This window comes from Notolepis coatsorum, assembly GCF_963971535.1.
Source record: "Notolepis coatsorum genome assembly, chromosome: 11".
Classification (NCBI taxonomy): domain Eukaryota; kingdom Metazoa; phylum Chordata; class Actinopteri; order Aulopiformes; family Paralepididae; genus Notolepis; species Notolepis coatsorum.
Window position 1 is genome coordinate 31,718,644 of NC_140175.1, and position 20,160 is coordinate 31,738,803.

Here is a 20,160-nt window from a genome sequence, read left to right on the forward strand (position 1 = left end):
ATAAGACTATTGTATTATTAGATTATATATTGCATATATTTAGCATTTTAGCATTTTTAGATTATATATTACATTAGATTTAGATTATTGGATTATTAGATTATATATTGCATATATTTAGCATTCTAGCATTTCGTTTCTTTGGATTATATATTAGATTAGATTTAGATTATTAGATTATATATTGTAACTGATTGACTGATTGATTGATTGATTGATTGATTGATTGATTGATTGATTGATTGATTGATTGAAAACCTTATTAACAGATTGCAGAATGGGTACAATACAGTACGGCTCAATACACACAATTGTTAAGGGGATGCAGACCAAAGAAAGATGTTCGTCTTGTTTACATCAGGGTCCCCCATTTTCAATTCATAATGACATTTATGACATACACAACATACAGATATACAGATATATATTCATGACATTATGACATAAATGACATACAGGTATACAATACTGTTACATTTGTGACATACTATATATTGTAGGGCAAAATAACTGAGAGGGCATACATACCCTGATCTCGCACCTTGTTGCCCATAATGCGCATGTCCAGAGTTAATTATATTGTATATTGTTTACACTGCCTTTTTATTCTATTTACATTTTTACTTCTCCACTGTACTATAATTCTGTGACCTGTACCTGTATGTCTTCTACTACCTGTACCTCCCCTCCCCCCCCCCTCCCCCATGCTGCTATAATACCGAATTTCCCCAAGGAGATCAATAAAGGAATATCTTATCTTATCTTATCTTAATTGTTTGCGGTACAGCATGTTAGTTAGTTAGTTAGTTAAGCACTGGGACATCAACATGAAACATATTGATTGAACAAGTGTGTTTTTTTAGTCGACGTTGGAAAACTGGGCGGCGGGTTTCAGCTCAGCTGTCCTGACTGTGGTGGGAAGTTCATTCCCGGACAGAGAATAGTCTGCTTCACTTCCATGACCCCCCCAGGAGCCCCAATAGGAGTTGGTCTCAGGCGGCCGGAAGGGGTCTTGAGGGTGTGTGTAGTAGTTAGAGACCATTGACCGGAGGTAGGAGGGAGGTCAACGTTCCCATTGTTACACGGAATGGCAGGTCAAGAACCTTGAAGCGGATTGGTGCGGCCGGCAATGGGAGGCCAGTGCAGCTCTCTAAGAAGTGGGGCGATGTGGGCTGACTTTGGTAGGTTGGAGCTCAGGCGGGCCGCTGCGTTCTTCTGTATGAGTTGAAGCACCTCGTTCGAGGCGAGACATTACTGTTGATTGCAGGAGGAGTTGGGTGGCTTCTCTTCTGTATCTGTACATTTTAAAATGATTTTTATACAGTAGGTATAGTTATCTTTATAGTTGCCGTCTTAGGTGTGAAGGGTCCTTAACCCTTTCACTGCCACACACTACAAAGGGTTTACACTTTCACTACCACACTACAAAGGGTTAATGCGTTCACTACCGCACTACCAAGGGTTAAATCTTTGATTACCACACTACAGAAGGTTAACCCTTTCACTACCACACTACAAAGGGTTAACACACTGCACACATCCTTAAAAACAGATTAGTGCTGCATAGAAACATCATCAAAGGACATCCTTAAGAACAGACTATTGCTGCTAATAGAAACATCATCAAAGGACATCTTTAAGAACAGACTATTGCTGCTAATAGAAACATAATCAAAGGACATCCTTAAGAACAGACTATTGCTGCTAATAGAAACATAATCAAATGATAATCCTTAAAAACAGACTATTGCTGCTAATAGAAACATCATCAAAGGACATCCTTAAGAACAGAATATTGCTGCTAATAGAAACATAATCAAAGGACATCCTTAAGAACAGACTATTGCTGCTAATAGAAACATCATCAAAGGACATCCTTAAGAACAGACTATTGCTGCTAATAGAAACATAATCAAAGGATAATCCTTAAAAACAGACTATTGCTGCTAATAGAAACATCATCGTAGGACATCCTTCAGGACAGACTATTGCTACTAGGTGTTTTATTTCTTCGCTGACAGTGGATTAGGGTTTGTTCCACTCAGCTTTATGTCATCTGTAGCACTGATCATGATATCATACATTACAGCGCACATGATTGCATTTTTTTGTGTCATTATTTGCATTATAATGTGAGTAGTTGCCTTTCTTTAGATTTTGATGTTAATTTCTTTGCACATTCATCAAATATTTCCTTAAAAGAGGTATCTTTTACAAAACACTTCTTTGATACATCATGGCAGTGCTGTCTGCTTGTTGCAGATGGTCACCCCCCTCTAGTGGTTGCATTGCAAATCACATAAGAGAGATGGGAGAATGGAAGAAAATATAGCATACTATAACAAATATAAATAATGTATCATATATGTTAGCAGCCTGTTTTTATTACTATTTATTATTAAGTACTACTTGAGTAGGCTACTATATGGCTAGTTGTAGCCTGACTAGCAAACATCAAACTACAAACAAACTACAATACTACCAAACTTCCATACTCACAGTGTGATTGATTCATATTGCATGCAGCCATGCATGCAACAGTGGCCTGAAAAGTGGTAACAGTCATGAGACCGTTTAGATCAAGGTCCCATGATTTAGTTTTTGGTTTCAATATAGTCATAAAGAAAGAGTCCGGACACCTTAGCTTTACTCCAGCTGTATCCATACTTAGGCAAAGTAGCGATGTGAACTCACATTATATAATGTTTGACTACTATTTACTTTAAATGGAGGGCTTAGTAGGGAGGATTAATCGATGACTCAGTGTCAGCTGTGCAGGACTTTGTCTATCTATGAAAACACAGTAATGTTTGTTGAAGGATGGGACAGTGATCCTGCAATCTCCCTTTGGCCGTGTTTTCACTGCTTTAACACCAAATATAAATCTCATCTAGGGGTTATGGAAGATAATTCACAATATCAAGGCTGAATATAACAGTTACAGAGTGCTTTGCTTTTGTTAAATTGAGTTAAGAAGTTTAATATGCCAGAGGGCAGACATCTGGTGTTAGAATACGTTGTGTAATTATGATTGCTTCACAGACATTGCAAAAAAAACGGAAAAACAGTTTTAGGCAACATTTTGGTGTCTCAGTGGTCTAAGGCCCATACCATGTCGTTTTTTATATCCAGTCAATGTCGCACGACATCCCCTCCAACTCTCCCCTGTCACTCTCAGAGAGAAAGACATCAACATCAGTTTTCACAGCCCCACTGTGAACACGACCTATCTGCCTACAGTGCACTGTGTTCTCAGGCAAATCTCTGAGAGCTGAACTCTGCCACCTCCTCCTCCTCCTCCTCCTCCTCCTCCTCCTCCTCCTCCTCCTCCTCCTCCTCTCTGTTTTGGAGTGGAGGATGTTTGCTCAGGGAAAAGAGAGACCTCAGGACAGCCACAGACTGAAAACTTGGATGCCGTTCGATTCGGGTTAAATTATTTGAACTGTTGAAGCTGTGTGAAGAGTGACAGGAGAGATGGGAGAAGAGACTAGATGACATGCAGCGGTCGTGATCTGCTATCGGCTAACCGCTCTGTGTCCTAACGTTGTGCTCATGTTGTCCCCCAGACTGTGTGTGATACGAGGCCGTCTGCTGCAGCTGAACAGTGAGCTGTGTGACCTGGAACAGAGCCGGGGAGACACAGAGGACGCTGTGCAGAGAGACCCCAGCCTGCAGCATTGCACCGTAAGCACAGTCTTTTCTAGGCTTATCTGCTCAACAGGTTTTATTGTGGCAATAATGATTCACTCCGTATCTGAATGTTTAGTTGTCATTGTTTTGTTTTGTTTTGTTTTATTGTGGATCCCCATTAGTCTACACCAAAGTGAGACGTACTCTTCCTGGGGTCCAAACATTAAAAATACAAACACACACAAAAAAAAGTAACATAAAAATATAAAACCACAAACATTGAAGTACTCACAAGAAAACATCACAACGAACAAAACAGTGAATAAAAGCTCACTCAATATTCATAAGTTAGATATCACAATTCTCAACCATAAAATACAAATTACATATTCAGTCCATAAGAACAAAACGGATCAAAATCATATATATGATTTGAACTCATATTATAGCATAACTTTTCTCAAGTCACCGATCACCTTTATATTTCCATACTAATTTCAAAAGTCAATGGCCAAAATGTAACTCATTATTCATGAGCGCAATTTTAAACTTTTCTTTAAAACATAAATTTGTTCCTTATCATAGTTATATTTCTGGGTATTTTATTCCAATAAGCAACTGCTCTATACATTACCGTCTTTTTCAGAGCATTTGTTTTTGGTAGAGGTAAAGTAAAGCATGAATCTAATGCTTGCCTTGTGCTACATCTATATATAGTTGTCATTGTTGAATGCACTTGCACCTGTGTCCATCCAATGGTTAATTAAAAGCGGGGGTTATCCAAGCTATACTGTTTGCATGAACTACGGATTGCTCTGGATGAGAGTGTAAGCTAACATGTCAAATAATGATATCAATGTTTATGTCCGTGTTGTGAACCTCCCCAGTGGGTGTTGCGTGCTCGTCAGGACCTAGAGAGATCCTTCGCTGGACGCTCAGCCCTTTCCGAGAGACTGGTGTTCCAGGAGCAGGCACTGAGCTCGCTCTGTAGCCTACTGAACCAGGACCTGCGGAGATACCGGGAGGAGGCCCAGAGGCTCCACAGGTTCACACAGGAGCCGCTGGGAGAAGACGACCACAGGTAGGCCTATACCAATCAATTCAACTGTGGCAGACCTTCATGATCAATATACTGTAGGTGTAATAGGGAAAACACATATAAAAGGTACATGTGGGTTAAATGAGCTTTGGCTAAGAGGAGTTCCCTCATCGTGGCCAGCTGGGAGACAGTGAGGGAGAGAAGGGGACACTACTGAGCTAAGAGTAGAGAGGCGTGGGGGCCCTAAGCCCCTTGGCTCCCACCTAGGTGTGAGATTTAAGCTATTGTTTGGGGCAATCAAAAAGGATTCCTCCACAGCTGGATTGGACTAATTATTGATTTTCCTTTCCTTATTTTATGGGAGAACACAATGTTTTACCCGCCACCGTACATGTTGATTTTTTTAACCACAACCACTGCAATTGCACACAATAGTTCGATGTAATTGTGTTATTTGGGGGGGGGGGGGTAAGTTACGTTTAGTTGGTTTAGTTTCGTCTTTCTCTGCTTGATTTTAGCTTAGTTATTGTGTGTTTACATGTTTATATTATAATGCTACGTGGCATTACCTGTTATGTAGTATGAGTTGTCACAATAAAACACACACACACACACACACACGCGCGCACGCACGCACGCACACACACACACACTAATATCATAAGAACAAAATGAATGCTTGAGAGGCAATACGTTTTTAAGTGGCAGAATAAATCAAGCACACCTCAAATATCCCAGTAATAATCATAATAATTCCAATTATATATTAGATTCGATTTAGATTATTGGATTCGATTATATATTGTAACAATTTATTGTAGGGCAAATATAACTGAGAGGGCATACATACCGTCATCTCACACCTTGTTGCCATTATGCACATGTCCAGAGTTAATTATGTTAATTATATTGATTTGTTATATTGTTTACACTGCTTTTTACTACCTGTACCTCGCCTCCCCCCTCCCCCATGCTGCTATGATGCCTGAATTTCCCCAAGGGGATCAATAAAGGAATATCTTATCGTATCTTAAATATATGAAACCCTATTATGTGTATGTACATGTTGGCAGGCCTGAGCAGGAGAGCCACAGACACTTCACACACAGCCAGCTCACTATGCTGGGGAAGAACGAGACGGAACAGAGCAACAACATGGTACAGTATATTAAAGATGTGTGTTCCCATGTCTCGTGGCCTTTAACCCTTTCACTACCACACTACCAAACGGCGAACCCTTTCGCTGCGACAATACAGAAGGTTAACCCTTTCACAGCCACATGACAAAGGGTTAACCCTTTCACTACCACACTACAGAAGGTTAACCCTTTCACTACCACACTACAGACGGTTAAAGGTTAACCTTCTGTAGTGTGGTAATGAAAGGTTAACCTTCTGTAGTGTGGTAATGAAAGGATTAAAGGCACAATCAGTGAATACAATATGACAACCTCTGTTGAAATTCTATAGCCCCATTACTGCCTTTGTTTATTGTCTGAGCCTTTGATACAGTGACTGACTAAACTGTTTTTTTTATTTTATTTTTTTCTGTTACGGTACATTTAGTATGTTATGAAATACTTCTAGTGGGTCCGCATGAGGGTAACTCTGTTTCCTTGTTTCCCTCTATCTGTGACACTAAAGCTGTTACTAAAAACCTAATCACCTGCTGTTGTGTTAACGCAAAATAACAAAATGGCCGCCATGACCCACAATCAGAAAAAGGCAGCATCAGTTTACTGCCAGTTTACTATCACTGGCAGTCCAAACATCCATGTCCAACAAGATTAAGAGAGAGTGACATCTGGACCTAAATAAACCTCAGACAGCTTTCAAACATCAGTGCATTGAGATGGCACACTGTCATGTATATAGCCGCTTTCAGTCAGTATTGTGTGTGTCTGTGTGTCTGGCTGTTGTCTGTGTGTCTGGCGCGCGTGTGTGTGTGTGTGTGTGTGTGTGTGTGTGTGTGTGTGTGTGTGTGTGTGTGTGTGTGTGTGTGTGTGTGTGTGTGTGTGTGTGTGTGTGTGTGTGTGTGACTGGCTTGGATCCAGCTGTTGTCAGTCTTTCTCTCAGACAGTCAGAGTGGAGAGACAGAAGAAACATCTGCCTGTTCATCTGGCTCTGTCTGTCACACACACACACACACACACACACACACACACACACACACACACACACACACACACACACACACACACACACACACACACACACACACACACACACACACACACACACACACACACACACACACACACACACACACACACACAAGACAGTCATATACAGAGATGCAAACACACACACACACACACACACACACACATGCATACAATGACACACTTGCACACAGACACAAATGCAGACACACACGACATAGATGTGGCATACACGCACGCACGCACGCACACACACACACACACACACACACACACACACACACACACACACACACACACACACACACACACACACAAACGCACACACACACACACTGCTGCTGCTGCTATGCCAGGAATCCCGTCATATGGAAGCCTTGTTAGGATTCACATAATGACAAGAGACATGTCAAAATGTCATCACACGCTTGTAAAATCTGACATTTTAGACAGGTTTGAAAATGTGTTGCATCTGTACAAGAAACAAACTACTATATAGTATAGTATCAGCATAGTATACTTTTTCCCCTGCAGACCTACATTAATTATGTAAATTTTAATAGTGACAGCGGCTCAGGAGGTAGAGCAGTTGTCTGGTAATCAGCAGGTTCCCGGTTCAATTCCGGCTCCTCCCGGTAGCATGTCGAAGTGTCCTTGAGCAAGAGACTTAATCCCTAACTGCTCCCGATGAGCAGGTCGGCAACCTTGCATGGTCGCCTCCGCTGTCGGTGTGTGAATGTGTGACGTGAATGGGTGAATGTGAGGCATGAATTGTAAAGCGCTGTATAAATGCAGTCCAAAATGCAGTCCAATTGCGTTTTAATTGTTCCCCCCCGACCTCCATTCAGGTCCCGGCTCAGGCTTTTGAAAACCACCTGTGTACATTGTTTGGTCAGAAATAGCAGCTGTGTTGTGAGAGACACGTCGTTCACATAATGTAGTATAGTATAATATAACTCTAAGCGGTAGCTATAGTTGATCAGTTTTGTAGAGCAATTTAATCTCCAGCAGGAATTGGAATTTAGGAAATGGGACAACATCTATGTGGATTACCTTGTGAGATACAGCAAAACAAAAAGGACTTTACTGTCGGTCTGGATATTATTAGATATTATGCTCCTCTAGATTATGCTCATCTAGATTACCACTGGAGGAGAACACAGGTCATCATTTTGACCTGATTAGTAAATAACAACCTTTTTATTTTATCTGTGGGAAATCCTGGATTTCCATCCCATCATCATATATCACAATTTATTTTGTATTATTCATACTGTATCATCCCACATAATTCCTGGCTAAGCGCTCTGTGCCTTCTCCCGGCTTTAAGGGCAGTCAGCCAGGGGGTTGGTCTATAAATCCTCGTTATTCACTGGCCAAACAATGAATAGGTTTCTGTTTTTCATATTGGAGAGATTTGTCTCATAAATATGTTTGCGTCATTCATATTACATCCTGGGTTTTGTATTAACGGATCATTTTGACTCGCTGGTCGTTTTTTTTGAAGAGATAACTTTGATCAGCTTTATAACAAATTGGCTGGTAGTGTTCCGATCAGAGTGCTAATTCCTGGTTAAGCAGCGTGTGAGACAGACAGGCCAGTGGTTGGTTGATTAATCCCCGTTATTTACAGCCAGTATGACCAAACAACAGACGAACATATTGCCAAGCAGATTGCCTCAGGCCAAACGCTGCTCCACGTCTCTCTGTAAGAGACATACATGTCCAACTCAAGACTGTTTCAACTAATTGGTCGGCTATTTAGCACATTGTTGTTTTTGCATATTCTTGTTGACGGCATTGACAACTTTGTTAAGGTATTAATTATTAAAGGTATTATAATTGTGTGTGTGTGTGTGTGTGTGTGCGGTTCTTACATTTACATTTACATGACGCTTTTATCCAAAGCAACTTACAAGTTCTGTACGACAAGTCATCAGGAAGGGCACAACTCTATCAGCTGAGTAACAATGTTCATCAAAGTGTTGAGTGCTACAGTGTAGGTTAGTTTATTAGGACAAGTGCATGACAGTACGGTTAGTTAGGGTTAGATTTATTTTATTTAATTTTATTTTTATTTTCAGATAATGGTTGAAGAAGTGCATCTTTAGTCCACGGCGAAAGATTGGACGTGTTTCGGCTGTCCTAACTGGGGTGGGCAGTTCATTCCACCATTGTGGGGCAAGGACTGAGAAAAGGCGGAGCTCGGATAGGAGTGGGTATGAGACGGCCAGAAGATGCAGAGCGTAGGGGTCTTGAGGGTGTGTAGTTAGAGACCATTGACCGGAGGTAGGCGGGAGTGGTTCCCTTTGCCGCACGGTATGCCAGGTCGAGGGCCTTGAAGCGGATTCGTGCAGCAATGGGAAGCCAGTGCAGGTCCCTAAGAAGTGTGGTGACATGGGCTGACTTCGGTAGGTTTGAGATCAGGCGGGCCACTGCGTTCTGAATGAGTTGAAGAGGCTTGGTGGCAGTGGCCGGGAGGCCAGCAAGCAGTGCGTTGCAGTAGTCGAGGCGGGAGATGACTGTTGATTGGACGAGGAGTTTGGTGGCTTCTTTTGTCAGGAAGGGGCGGATCCTTCTGACGTTGCTCAGGAGGAATCTGCAGGTTCTGGTTGTCACTGCGATGTGAGCGGAGAAGTTCAACTGGTCGTCAAGGACAACACCAATGTTCTTGGCGGTCAGGGACGCGGTCACAGCTGCATTCTCGACTGTGATGGAAAGGTTGTCACGGGGGAGGATTTGGCCGGCAGTTGGAGCAATTCTGTTTTGCTTAGGTTCAGTTTGAGGTGGTTGGTCATCATCCAGGGGGAGATGGCGGACAGACAGGCCGAGATCCGCTCAGAGACGTGGATATCTGAGGGAGGGAAGGAGAGGAAGAGTTGAGTATCATCGGCATAACAATGATACGAGAAGGCATGAGACGTGATAATGTTACCCAGAGATTTAGTGTAGAGGGAGAAGAGGAGGGGTCCTAGGACCGAGCCCTGAGGGACACCCGTCCGCAGGGGGCCGACAGGGTCCCTCTCCATGACACTTGGTAGGAGCGGTCATTGAGGTATGATGTCAGCCATGTCAGCGCAGAGCCAGCCACTCCCATTCCTGCGAGGGACGCGAGGAGGATCTGATTGTTGACTGTGTCGAAGGCTGCAGATAGATCTAGGAGAATCAGGACAGAGGAGAGGCCTTTCGCTTTTGCTAAGTGAAGTGCCTCTGTGACCGCAATGAGGGCCGTTTCTGTGGAGTGGCCAGTCCGGAAGCCTGACTGATTAGGGTCTAGGAGGTCATTCTGTAAGAGATAAGCAGTAAGTTGGTTGGATACAGCACGTTCAAGTGTTTTAGAAAGGAAGGAAAGGCGGTCGGATGGCGTAGCGGAGATTGCGCTCGTCACCAATGCAAGAGGCTGCGGTCTCGACTCCCGGAGTCAGCATTGCCTGCGGCTTGAGCCGATCATCATACTAACTCGTTTGGCTGAGTTAGCGGGAGGGAAGTCGAGGGTGGTAATCTGGCGTTGTGGACAGCGACGCCTACAGGTCAGGTCTGGGTGCCTGCTCAGTGAAAGGCAGGAAATGGTGAAGGCATCGTGACCTCCCACGTGTTACGCTTCACCAATGAGAGTCCTCGCTGCCAGGTGAAAAAAGAGCCACTGGCTGTCTCCGCACGTGTCGGAGGAAGCGTGTGGTAGACTTCAGGGTTCCCTTGTACCGACCAGTAGGAGGAACATGCGTACAACAACCAGGTAGGGGAGGGGGGGAATTGGCATACGACTAAAATTGGGATGGGGAGAAAAATTGAAAAATCAGGCGGAGAAAAAGAGGAGTAAAAAAAGAAAGCAAAAAAAAAAAAAGGAAGGAAGGAAAGAAAGAAGAGAGACAGGATGATAGTTGCCTATGACGGTGGGGTTCATGGTTGGTTTTTTTATGAGTGGTGTGACTTGATTGATTGATTGATTGAAAACTTTATTAACAGATTGCAGAATGGGTACAGTACAGTACAGCTCAATACATACAATTGTTAAGGGGATGCAGACCAGACAAAGACTTTCGTCTTGTTTACATCAGGGTCCCCCATTTTCAATTCATCGTAACATATATGACATACATGACATACAGATAGACAGTACTGCTACATCTATACATTTATGACATACCAGATTTGCAATTACAGTACTGTTTGTGATACAAAAGAGTCCAGAAAAAAGAGTATATACATTTGACGTAGAAACTGTACATTGGATTGGGTAGGTGGGGGTGGGGGGGGGACTGTACATTGGAGGTGGTTGGGTGGGTGGGGGGGGGGGGGGTTGGGTAGGAGTGGGGGGGGGGGTTGGGTAGGAGGGGTGGGGGGGGACACTGTATAACTGTACAAACAAAACTGTACATTGGATTATTGACAAGACCATACTTGGTCATTTACTGTACATTGGAGGGGGTTGTGTTCGGACATTTACAGGGGCCAGTTTCGAGTTGCAGTCTCCCTTAGGTGTTTTTTGAGAGTGTTTTTGAAAGTGGGTAGTGATTCACATTCCTTTACAGCTTTGGGTAGGGCGTTCCACATTGATGTGGCATAATTGCGAAACGTGTTTAGTCCCTTGTTTGAGCCGAATCTGGGTTTAACATGATTTGTGGAGCTCCCTCTGGTGTTGTGATCGTGGTATTCACTGACCTTTGGGAAGTATTTTGACATGTACATGGGTACCTTGGTCGTGTAGTGTATCTTGTAGACCAGGCCCATTGCAAGTTGCTGTACTCTGTCGTCTACTCTAAGCCATCCTAGGTTGTCAAAGTGGGCAGGGGTGAGGTGGGTTCTAGGAGTAACGTCAAGCAGTAGTCTGACCAGTTTGTTTTGAGATGTTTGTAATTTTGTTTTTAGCGCCTTTGAGGTGCTTTGGTACCATGAGGTGCAAGCATAGTCGTAGTACCCTTGAATGAGTGCTCCTGCTAGAGTCTTCAGGGTATTCTTGTTTACCAGTGAGGAGATCCGGTACAAGAATCGAGTTTGTTGGTTGACTTTTTTTATTACATTGGATGCCATTTTGTCACAGGAAAGACTCTGGCTTGTTTTTTTCTTCTTGATGACATTGACCATTTGAACAGAGCTTTAAGTGTATGTGGGCTTGTTTTCTTCTTTCATATCTACCATTCTCGTTGATTGAAATTACTTTGAAGCTTGTAGACCTTTTTAGTTTATACATGTTACAGTGTGTGTTTCTGTGCTGTCTGTGTTGTGTGTTATTTAGAGAACCCGGTATAACCCGTTATAACAAGCCATCTGGGCGGACTAACAGTGATTTTTAGTAAGTGTGTGTAAGTATTTAGATTAGAAGTTTGAATAAGGATATATAGATAAAGATTGCCACAGCTTTTTCAAATGTACATACATTCGTGAGATGCTTGTGCCTCCTCGACCATAGTAGATGTAAACAATCTACACTTGTTAAGTCAAAAATAAAACATTTTAATAATTGAAAAAGATACACACAAATTCCTCTAGAATAATTTGGGGATCCAAGTGAATAATTTCTCTCTGGGTGCCAACCCAGGTGTTAAGAAACACTGCTGTAACGTCATTGTTTCAGAGTGTATAGTGTTGAGGATTACATGATAGTAATCTGGGTCAGATGATATACAGTATAACTACACACCATATGTCTGTACTGTAGCCTGGCCTGAGGGAATACTGGACCTGTGTGTGTGTGTGTGTGTGTGTGTGTGTGTATACATGCCTAGCCTGTCACCTTTCTGTCTGCTTACTGTATTGACGAGCCACTAGAAGCCATCACGCACGCGCGCACACACACACACACACACACACACACACACACACACACACACACACACACACACACACACGTTATTTATTTCATGTCATTAACTTACTGTTCATTCCATAAGGCTTAAGGCCCAGAGAGTCCTCCAGAATGAGCTCAGGGAGGGCGGTAAGGGCACAAATAATACCATTAAAAAGCATTACTGTAGCTTAGGGCTAATCCCAGTGTGGCCTGTAAACATTTTAATACACCGGTGATTAGCAATGATTCTGACCCCAAGAGACACCCCCCAGACCTCCAGACCGGCCCTGTCCAACCCAGCTTCACTTCACTGTCCCAAAGGGGAGACAGCTAGGCAAGCCCCTGGATTAAGGCCTCTGGGCCCTGAGCTCTCCACCCAGAGCTAAAACCCTGGCCAGTGGCCACTTCATTTAAATAAGTAGCATTAATGGAATTGAGTCCTCTTATTTGATTGTTAATTAAAGTTGGATTTATTTAAGTGGCTTTTGGCTAAATTGAAAAAATATTTGGATTTTCACCCCTTTTATCATTTTGAGTGGCTATTGGAATGTAATTTGTGTGTGTGTGTGTGTGTGTGTGTGTGTGTGTGTGTGTGTGTGTGTGTGTGTGTGTGTGTGTGTGTGTGTGTGTGTGTGTGTGTGTGTGTGCGAGAGAAAGAGAGAAAGAGAGAAAGAGAAAGAGAGAAGAACAGAGGTTTATCTATCTATCGATATATATACAGTATATATCTATATATCACTATATCACTATACAGTGATTATAATATATCTATCTAATATTAATTTATATAACAGTGTCTGAGAGATGGTTTGTTGTGAGTCACGGTGAAGGGTGATCATTTTTCAGATGAGCGAGCAGATGTTGTGCTTCTCAGGAGGGATTTATGTCAGAGGAGGGACACACACACACACACACACACACACACAGGCCATCTTTTAATTATGCCTAGATACACAGTCAACAACATCTACAGCATATACATATCTGTAATGAGACAGAGAAAAAAAGAGGGAGACATAGAGATAGAAAGACAGTGTGTGTGTGTGTGTGTGTGTGTGTGTGTGTGTGTGTGTGTGTGTGTGTGTGTGTGTGTGTGTGTGTGTGTGTGTGTGTGTGTGTGTGTGTGTGTGTGTGTGTGTGTGTGTGTGTGTGTGTGTGTGTGTGTGTGAGAGAGAGAGAGAGAGAGGGGATTTATGTAACTTTAATATGCTTTTCCACTCTGTTTTGTAATTCCTCTAAGCGTAATGAATTAAATGATAATGAAATCACGTGAAGAAACAATCTAACATGCAACAGATTAACTATGTAACATACAGAGCTGCCCGACTGCATACACACAGCACCCATGCTGTATAGAAGCTAAAGGGATAGTCCACACATTTAAAGGTAGAATCTTTAAATGTCATGTATGTCCCTATGCCATAAATGTCATGTATGTTGTGTATGTCATAAATGTCACTATGAATTGAAAATGGGGGACCCTGATGTAAACAAGACAAACGTCTTTCTCTGGTCTGCATCCCCTTAACAATTGTGTGTATTGAGCCGTACTGTATTGTACCCATTCTGCAATCTGTTAAATAAAGTTTTCATTCATTCATTCATTCATTCATTCATTCATTCATTCATTCATTCATTCATTCATTCATTCATTCATTCATTCATTCATTCATTCATTCATTCATTCATTCATTCAAACTCTTGGCAAAAAAACACCGCTTGGCATTCCACCATGTTTTGTTTTGGACTTAGGTACAGTATGTGAGGGTTGAGAGTTTAGTAACTTATCGTACTGTTCATTTCACCAGACATCTCCTGGCAGAGCCTGAGGTGTGGCCAGCAATAGCAACCCCTCGCCTGTCCCCACTCACTCCCACCCACACATCAGGCCGAAACAAAAAATGCAAGCGAATACCATGCAAGCAGGGCTCTTTTGTCTAGAGCTCGCCGTTTGATGGCATTACGGATTCTACCTTTAAAGGCATACTGAAGAAGTATCCTAAAAAACATAAAACAAAGACATAATCCCTTTGAATCATCACTTAACCCTTTCACTACCACACTACAGACGGTTAACCGCCTGTAGTGTGGTAGCGAAAGGTTAACCTTCTGTAGTGTGGTAAGTGAAAGCGTTAACCCTGTGTAGTGTGGTAGTGAAAGGGTTAATGAGCCACTAGAAGTGTGTGTTGGTGTCTTTATCTGTCTGGATTTTCTTATTTCGCTGTGTTCAGGATGTTACTGGGCATCAACCTTTGGGCAGCAGCACGTGCATGCTATGTGCATGCTATGCGCTCGTTGTGTGCATGTATTCCCTCCCTTCTTCCCATTTCCCCAGGTGGAATGCACCCGATTGGATTGGGCAGTCTCTGGTTCTCTGGTTCTATGTTCTTGTTCGCTTGTCAGTGTTCTCTTTTTTTACCTAAAGTTGAACCTGAAATATGTGGGCAACCTTTACGCAGGAAATAGGCCATGCTGCTCATCTTGAGTCATATTTGATCTGCAACGCCTAGTTTGACAGTTTGATCTCAAATTAGCTCAATGGCACAGCGTATCCTATGTAAGCACCAGTGTTGTCTGACATGCTGGTGCTCTAGTGACATCTAGTGGCTGAATCAAACTCATTATGCCTTTAGAAAATTGATTTGTCACAAAGCACCAGGGTTTATGCTTTTGAGAAACTGGAAGCAGACAATATTTAGCAGGGCTAGTAGTTGTCGATGAGGGCATGAAGATTGGAATCATACTAGATAGCAATACTAGTTTGTGCCTTCATTGACTTCACTGAATTCCAAATGTTAGCATGCTCTGCTTCTAATGAAAACTAAACAAAAAAACTAATATGTAAGGGCTTTCTGGACGTACTGAAATTACTTCCAGTTTGTGACTAAATTAAATAGGCTTCTTAAAAATGGGGACTATCCCTTTTAACGTTAGCCATCATCAGCAGCTTCTTGCCTCACATGATCATTCTCAGCCATTGTCCATATTCACACGGCGGCCATTTTGCTCTTATGTCATGCTCAGGTTGGGTTCCTTTCCACCATGTTCCCCTTGGTGGGGAGGTGTGAATATGGTCAATTGATTGAAAGAGTTTGTCCCAAATTTGGCATCAGCTGCACATGTACAACAACATGTTTCAAATGACAGCTACTGGACAATCACAAGGTACTTGTGACAACAGTGTGGTGGAACCAGAGAGGTTAATTATGCAAATCTTCATTGATACATTGATACAAATATATTGTTAAAACATGGCTAATCAAATACAATTTAGGTTTAGGAGTTCAGTAGAGGACTTGACTTGGTCAAGCACCTGCCTCATTCTGTTGGTTTCTCTTTTAAGCTATCTGGGAGGAAAGGGGGCGGGGGAGAGACGACCAGGTGAGGGGAGAGGACAGGAGGATACAGGGGCGGGGGAGGTGTTAACAAAAGGCCTTGAAAGGAAACTCCACAACAGCCACGGAGCAGGACTGTGGAGCTAAACTGGCATCTATCTATCTATGGTTCTGACAACCACCGTCCTTTCCACGTGACCAGTGTGCTGAACCCAGAGCTGTTTTTCTCTTAGGAAACCGCCCATACACAGACAGGACCAACAAAGAAGAGATATGGTGTAAACGGACACGCCGACAACACAATGTCTCTCTTCTCCACGCGCTCTCTCTCCGGTCCGGAGTCATCGCTGCTCAGGATGACCGAGGTGAAAGAGCAAGCCCGGAGAACCGCCAGCAGGAAGACAGCAGCAGCCCTGGTCCGTAGTTCTAATGCTCTGACGCGATCCCGCAGCGTCAAAGACCTCATCGGCAAATTCTCCGATCCAGATAGCGTCCCTGGTTCCCCCCGAAGTCCATCCTCGGTTACCTCCTCTCCGATCGGGTCACTGGACAGCCCCATACCTTCCATCAGAGTGATCCCCCCGTTCCGGGAGGCCGAGCCCGCACTGAGGCGGAGCGACGCGGATGAAACCCAGGGAAGCGCCGGAGATGGTCCAGAGAAACAGGACATGGATTCACACCAGAGAGGCAGTGGAGATGGTCCAAAGACACAGGACATGGATTCACACCAGAGAGGCAGTGGAGATGGTCCAGAGACACAGGACATGGATTCACACCAGGGAAGCAGTGGAGATGGTCCAGAGAAACAGGACATGGATTCACACCAGAGAGGCAGTGGAGATGGTCCGGAGAAACAGGACATGGATTCACACCAGAGAGGCAGTGGAGATGGTCCGGAGAAACAGGACATGGATTCACACCAGAGAGGCAGTGGAGATGGTCCAGAGAAACAGGACATGGATTCACACCAGGGAAGCAGTGGAGATGGTCCGGAGAAACAGGACATGGATTCACACCAGGGAAGCAGTACTCCTAATGGTGACGACAGTCTAAAGAAACACAACCCCGATTCTGGGAGGGACTCTTTAGCTGACTCTGGTATGGGATCGGTAAGTGATACAGCCGAAGCCAGGAGGATGACCTTTCCGACCTGCCGACTTTGCATGAATAAATCCCCAAATCCACTCCCATGTGAAGATAGCATGACAAAAAAAAAGCATGGCAAAGTATAGCATGTTACAGCATCTTAAGCACGTCCTGCTCGCATCTCCAGCAATGCTACTAATCAAACGTGTCAGACTCCATGACAACTAATACACTGACTCACTGAGTGTTTTGTTTTCTGTGAGCATTTTCAACATAATTTGTCTGATTTTCTGCATGAAAAGCTGCCCAATGTCATAATTTTCAGCTTGTTTTGTCCATGTGTTAGCGCTCTGCGTGTTGATGCATGTGTCTTGCTCAGTGGTTGATGCCAGTGGTTGATTTGAACATGGCAAGTCTTAGGTCCTGCAAAGTAGCAGATTTGATCATCTGACGTTATGAGTGCGTTCAGTTATACAATCTCTCTCCTCTCTCTATGTTGACCTCCTCTCTTTCTTTGTCACTTTAACTCTGTCTCTCTCTCCCACTCTGTCCATCCCGTTTTGTCTTTGTCTCTCAATATTTGCCGCCTATTCCTTCATCCATCTCTCTCCTCCTTCTCTTTTCTCCTCTTCCATTCATATACAGTACGTCCCATTAACCTCCTCTCCCTCTTATTCTCCCTCTCTTCTTCTCTATCCTCTATCCCCCCCCCCCCCCCCCCCCATCCAGGAATCCGATTTTGATCCGACCAAGCCTTCAGAAGAGGAGCCCTCTACTCCGAAGGTTCTGTCGATCAATCACAGCCAGAACCCTAAATATCAGCTGTTTCTCAGCAACGATCTTGGCAACGGCTTGAGCAGCAGGGATCCAGATGGTCCCGCAGGGATAGGGGAGAACGGTCCCCGCGCTTCACGTTGGGAGAGCTCCCGAGTCGGACTGAACCACTACAAAGGGTCCCTGGAGTCGCTGGCATCGAGGGACTGGGACACCATGTCTGAGCGGGTGAGATAGAACAGATACCAGGGAGGGTGTGTGCGTGTGTTGGTGTGTGTGTGTGTGTGTGTGTGTGTGTGTGTGTGTGTGTGTGTTGGTGTGTGGGTGTGTGTGTGTGCGTGTGTGTGTTAGTGCCATTTAATATCTGTTAAACACCGCCATCTCCTGGATAGGAAATGTCTTGCACTGTGATTCAGCCTTCTGACTGTCATACAACATACTGTTAACAAATGGGTTCTATCTATCTATCTATCTATCTATCTATCTATCTATCTATCTATCTATCTATCTATCTATCTATCTATCTATCTATCTATCTCTCTCTCTCTCTTTATCTATCTCTCTCTATCTATCTATCTCTCTCTCTCTCTCTCTATATCTCTCTCTCTCTCTCTCTCTCTCTCTCTCTCTCTCTATCTATCATGTCTCTCTCCCCAGGCGGGTGGTACTGACAGTCCTCCGAGGGCGTTCCACAGCCCCTACACCACAGTCTCCATGGACTACAACTACAACCCTGCGTACCGCATGTCTGACTACAAGGTGAGTACGACGGCTGAAAATCACAGTAAACACATTTTACATTTTCAGAATAATAGCATCAACCGTCCATCAACTGATTCATTCAACTGATTGTGTCAAGTGATCAGCGACGTGTGTTTGTCCTCCGTGGGAAATTGTTCGTTTTTTACTGTGGTATAATATACTCAACATATCCCTCTCTCTCTCTCTCTCTCTCTCTCTCTCTCTCTCTCTCTCTCTCCCTCTCTCTCTCTCTCTCTCTCTCTCTCTCTCTCTCCAGGTGCAGGGCAGAGTGTCGCCGGCTACCTCGGAGTTGAATCTGTTGAACTACAGTCGCAGCACCAGCCCTGTGCCCCCCTCCAGCCTCATCTCCTCCTCCAACCTCGGCCCCGCCCGCGGGAGGTTCTCCACCTTTGACACTCTCCGGCGCAACAACACGGTTGGTTTCCGCTTCAACTGTATCAAAGGTTTAACCATTTTGCATCGAAAAACCGTATACTGTAACGCTGTTGTTTTGACTTCTTTGGGACAGACCCGTTTTTTGGAGCCATGTTTTTGCAGTCGTGAAGTTGGTCAAAATCACTTGGAGTGTGAATGTGATTCACAACATCTCCTGTCTTAACTCATTCAGCACTAGGGGTCGTTGTTTACCTTCTGGGTAGAAGGCCAGCACTCTGTTCAATGGGGAGAAAGTCAAACTTGCGAGTGCTTAAAATATATGAAATATTATAGCTATGGATCTAATAACACCGTCGATTGTCAGTGAGTTGCTTCTGGTCAACATGCAAAAAACAGATTGTTTTTTCATCCGTACGTTTCCGTTTTACACCGTTTTGAATATGAGTATAGTTTGGGTGATTCTTAGTAATCCCAGGAAACGACGCGAAAATAGCCCTTTAGTGAAATCCAGTTATCACGTTGTCATATTTCGCCTGATTATCGAATCTTCCTGAAATCAACGCTAGATTATCGTTATTATCCTTCCTCATGCAAGAATGAAATGGGGCTTGGACCGGCGCGTAACATGGGTCTCTCAGTCCCTCCAGTCTGCAGTAAACAGACAATAAATGTCCTGGTATCCCGTTCCCACTTCATCCAATCAGGAGAGGGAGCTCCACACTGCAAAAATGGTCTGAAAAAAAATAAGAAATAAAAACTAGTTTTAAGCAAATGTGTTCTTGAAACAAGTCAAATTATCTACCAATGCGGTAAGCAAATTTGGCTTGGCAAGATTTCTTGAAATAAGTAAGAAAATATCTAGGGTTCTCTCTCCTGATTGGATAAAGTGGGAACAGGATACCAGAAAATGTATGTTCTGTTTACTGCAGAGCGGAGGGACTGAGAGACCCATGTTACTGACCAAACACTCTATATCAGTGATGGCTGTCGGAATGTAGATATATTTAACACTTATTTTAACAAACAAAAAACATACAACACCTTTAAAGGGGAACTATCTTATAAATGGCCTTTTTCAGTGTTTAGCATTGTTTCCTAGCTATGTGGACTTATATTAATAGGATCTATGTCTCTAATTCTCATATTGGCGCATTCTTCCAATTCTCCTCTCACAATATTAACCCTCACTGAACTGAGTCATCTGAAAAT

At 43.5% G+C, this 20,160-nt stretch overlaps 1 protein-coding gene across 1 annotated transcript in view; it reads left to right on the top strand.

Annotated features, from left to right (window-relative positions):
- Nucleotides 1-20,160, top strand: part of LOC311237089 (uncharacterized protein) — a gene marked incomplete at its 5' end in the record, with an annotated part of 75,992 nt that overhangs the window by 40,566 nt on the left and 15,266 nt on the right. The window contains 6 exons of the mRNA XM_084324895.1: nt 3,567-3,684; nt 4,518-4,711; nt 5,743-5,827; nt 17,770-18,042; nt 18,472-18,573; nt 18,833-18,991. Coding sequence (XP_084181021.1) covers nt 3,567-3,684; nt 4,518-4,711; nt 5,743-5,827; nt 17,770-18,042; nt 18,472-18,573; nt 18,833-18,991 — 931 coding nt within the window. The remainder of the gene's footprint in view (nt 1-3,566; nt 3,685-4,517; nt 4,712-5,742; nt 5,828-17,769; nt 18,043-18,471; nt 18,574-18,832; nt 18,992-20,160) is intronic.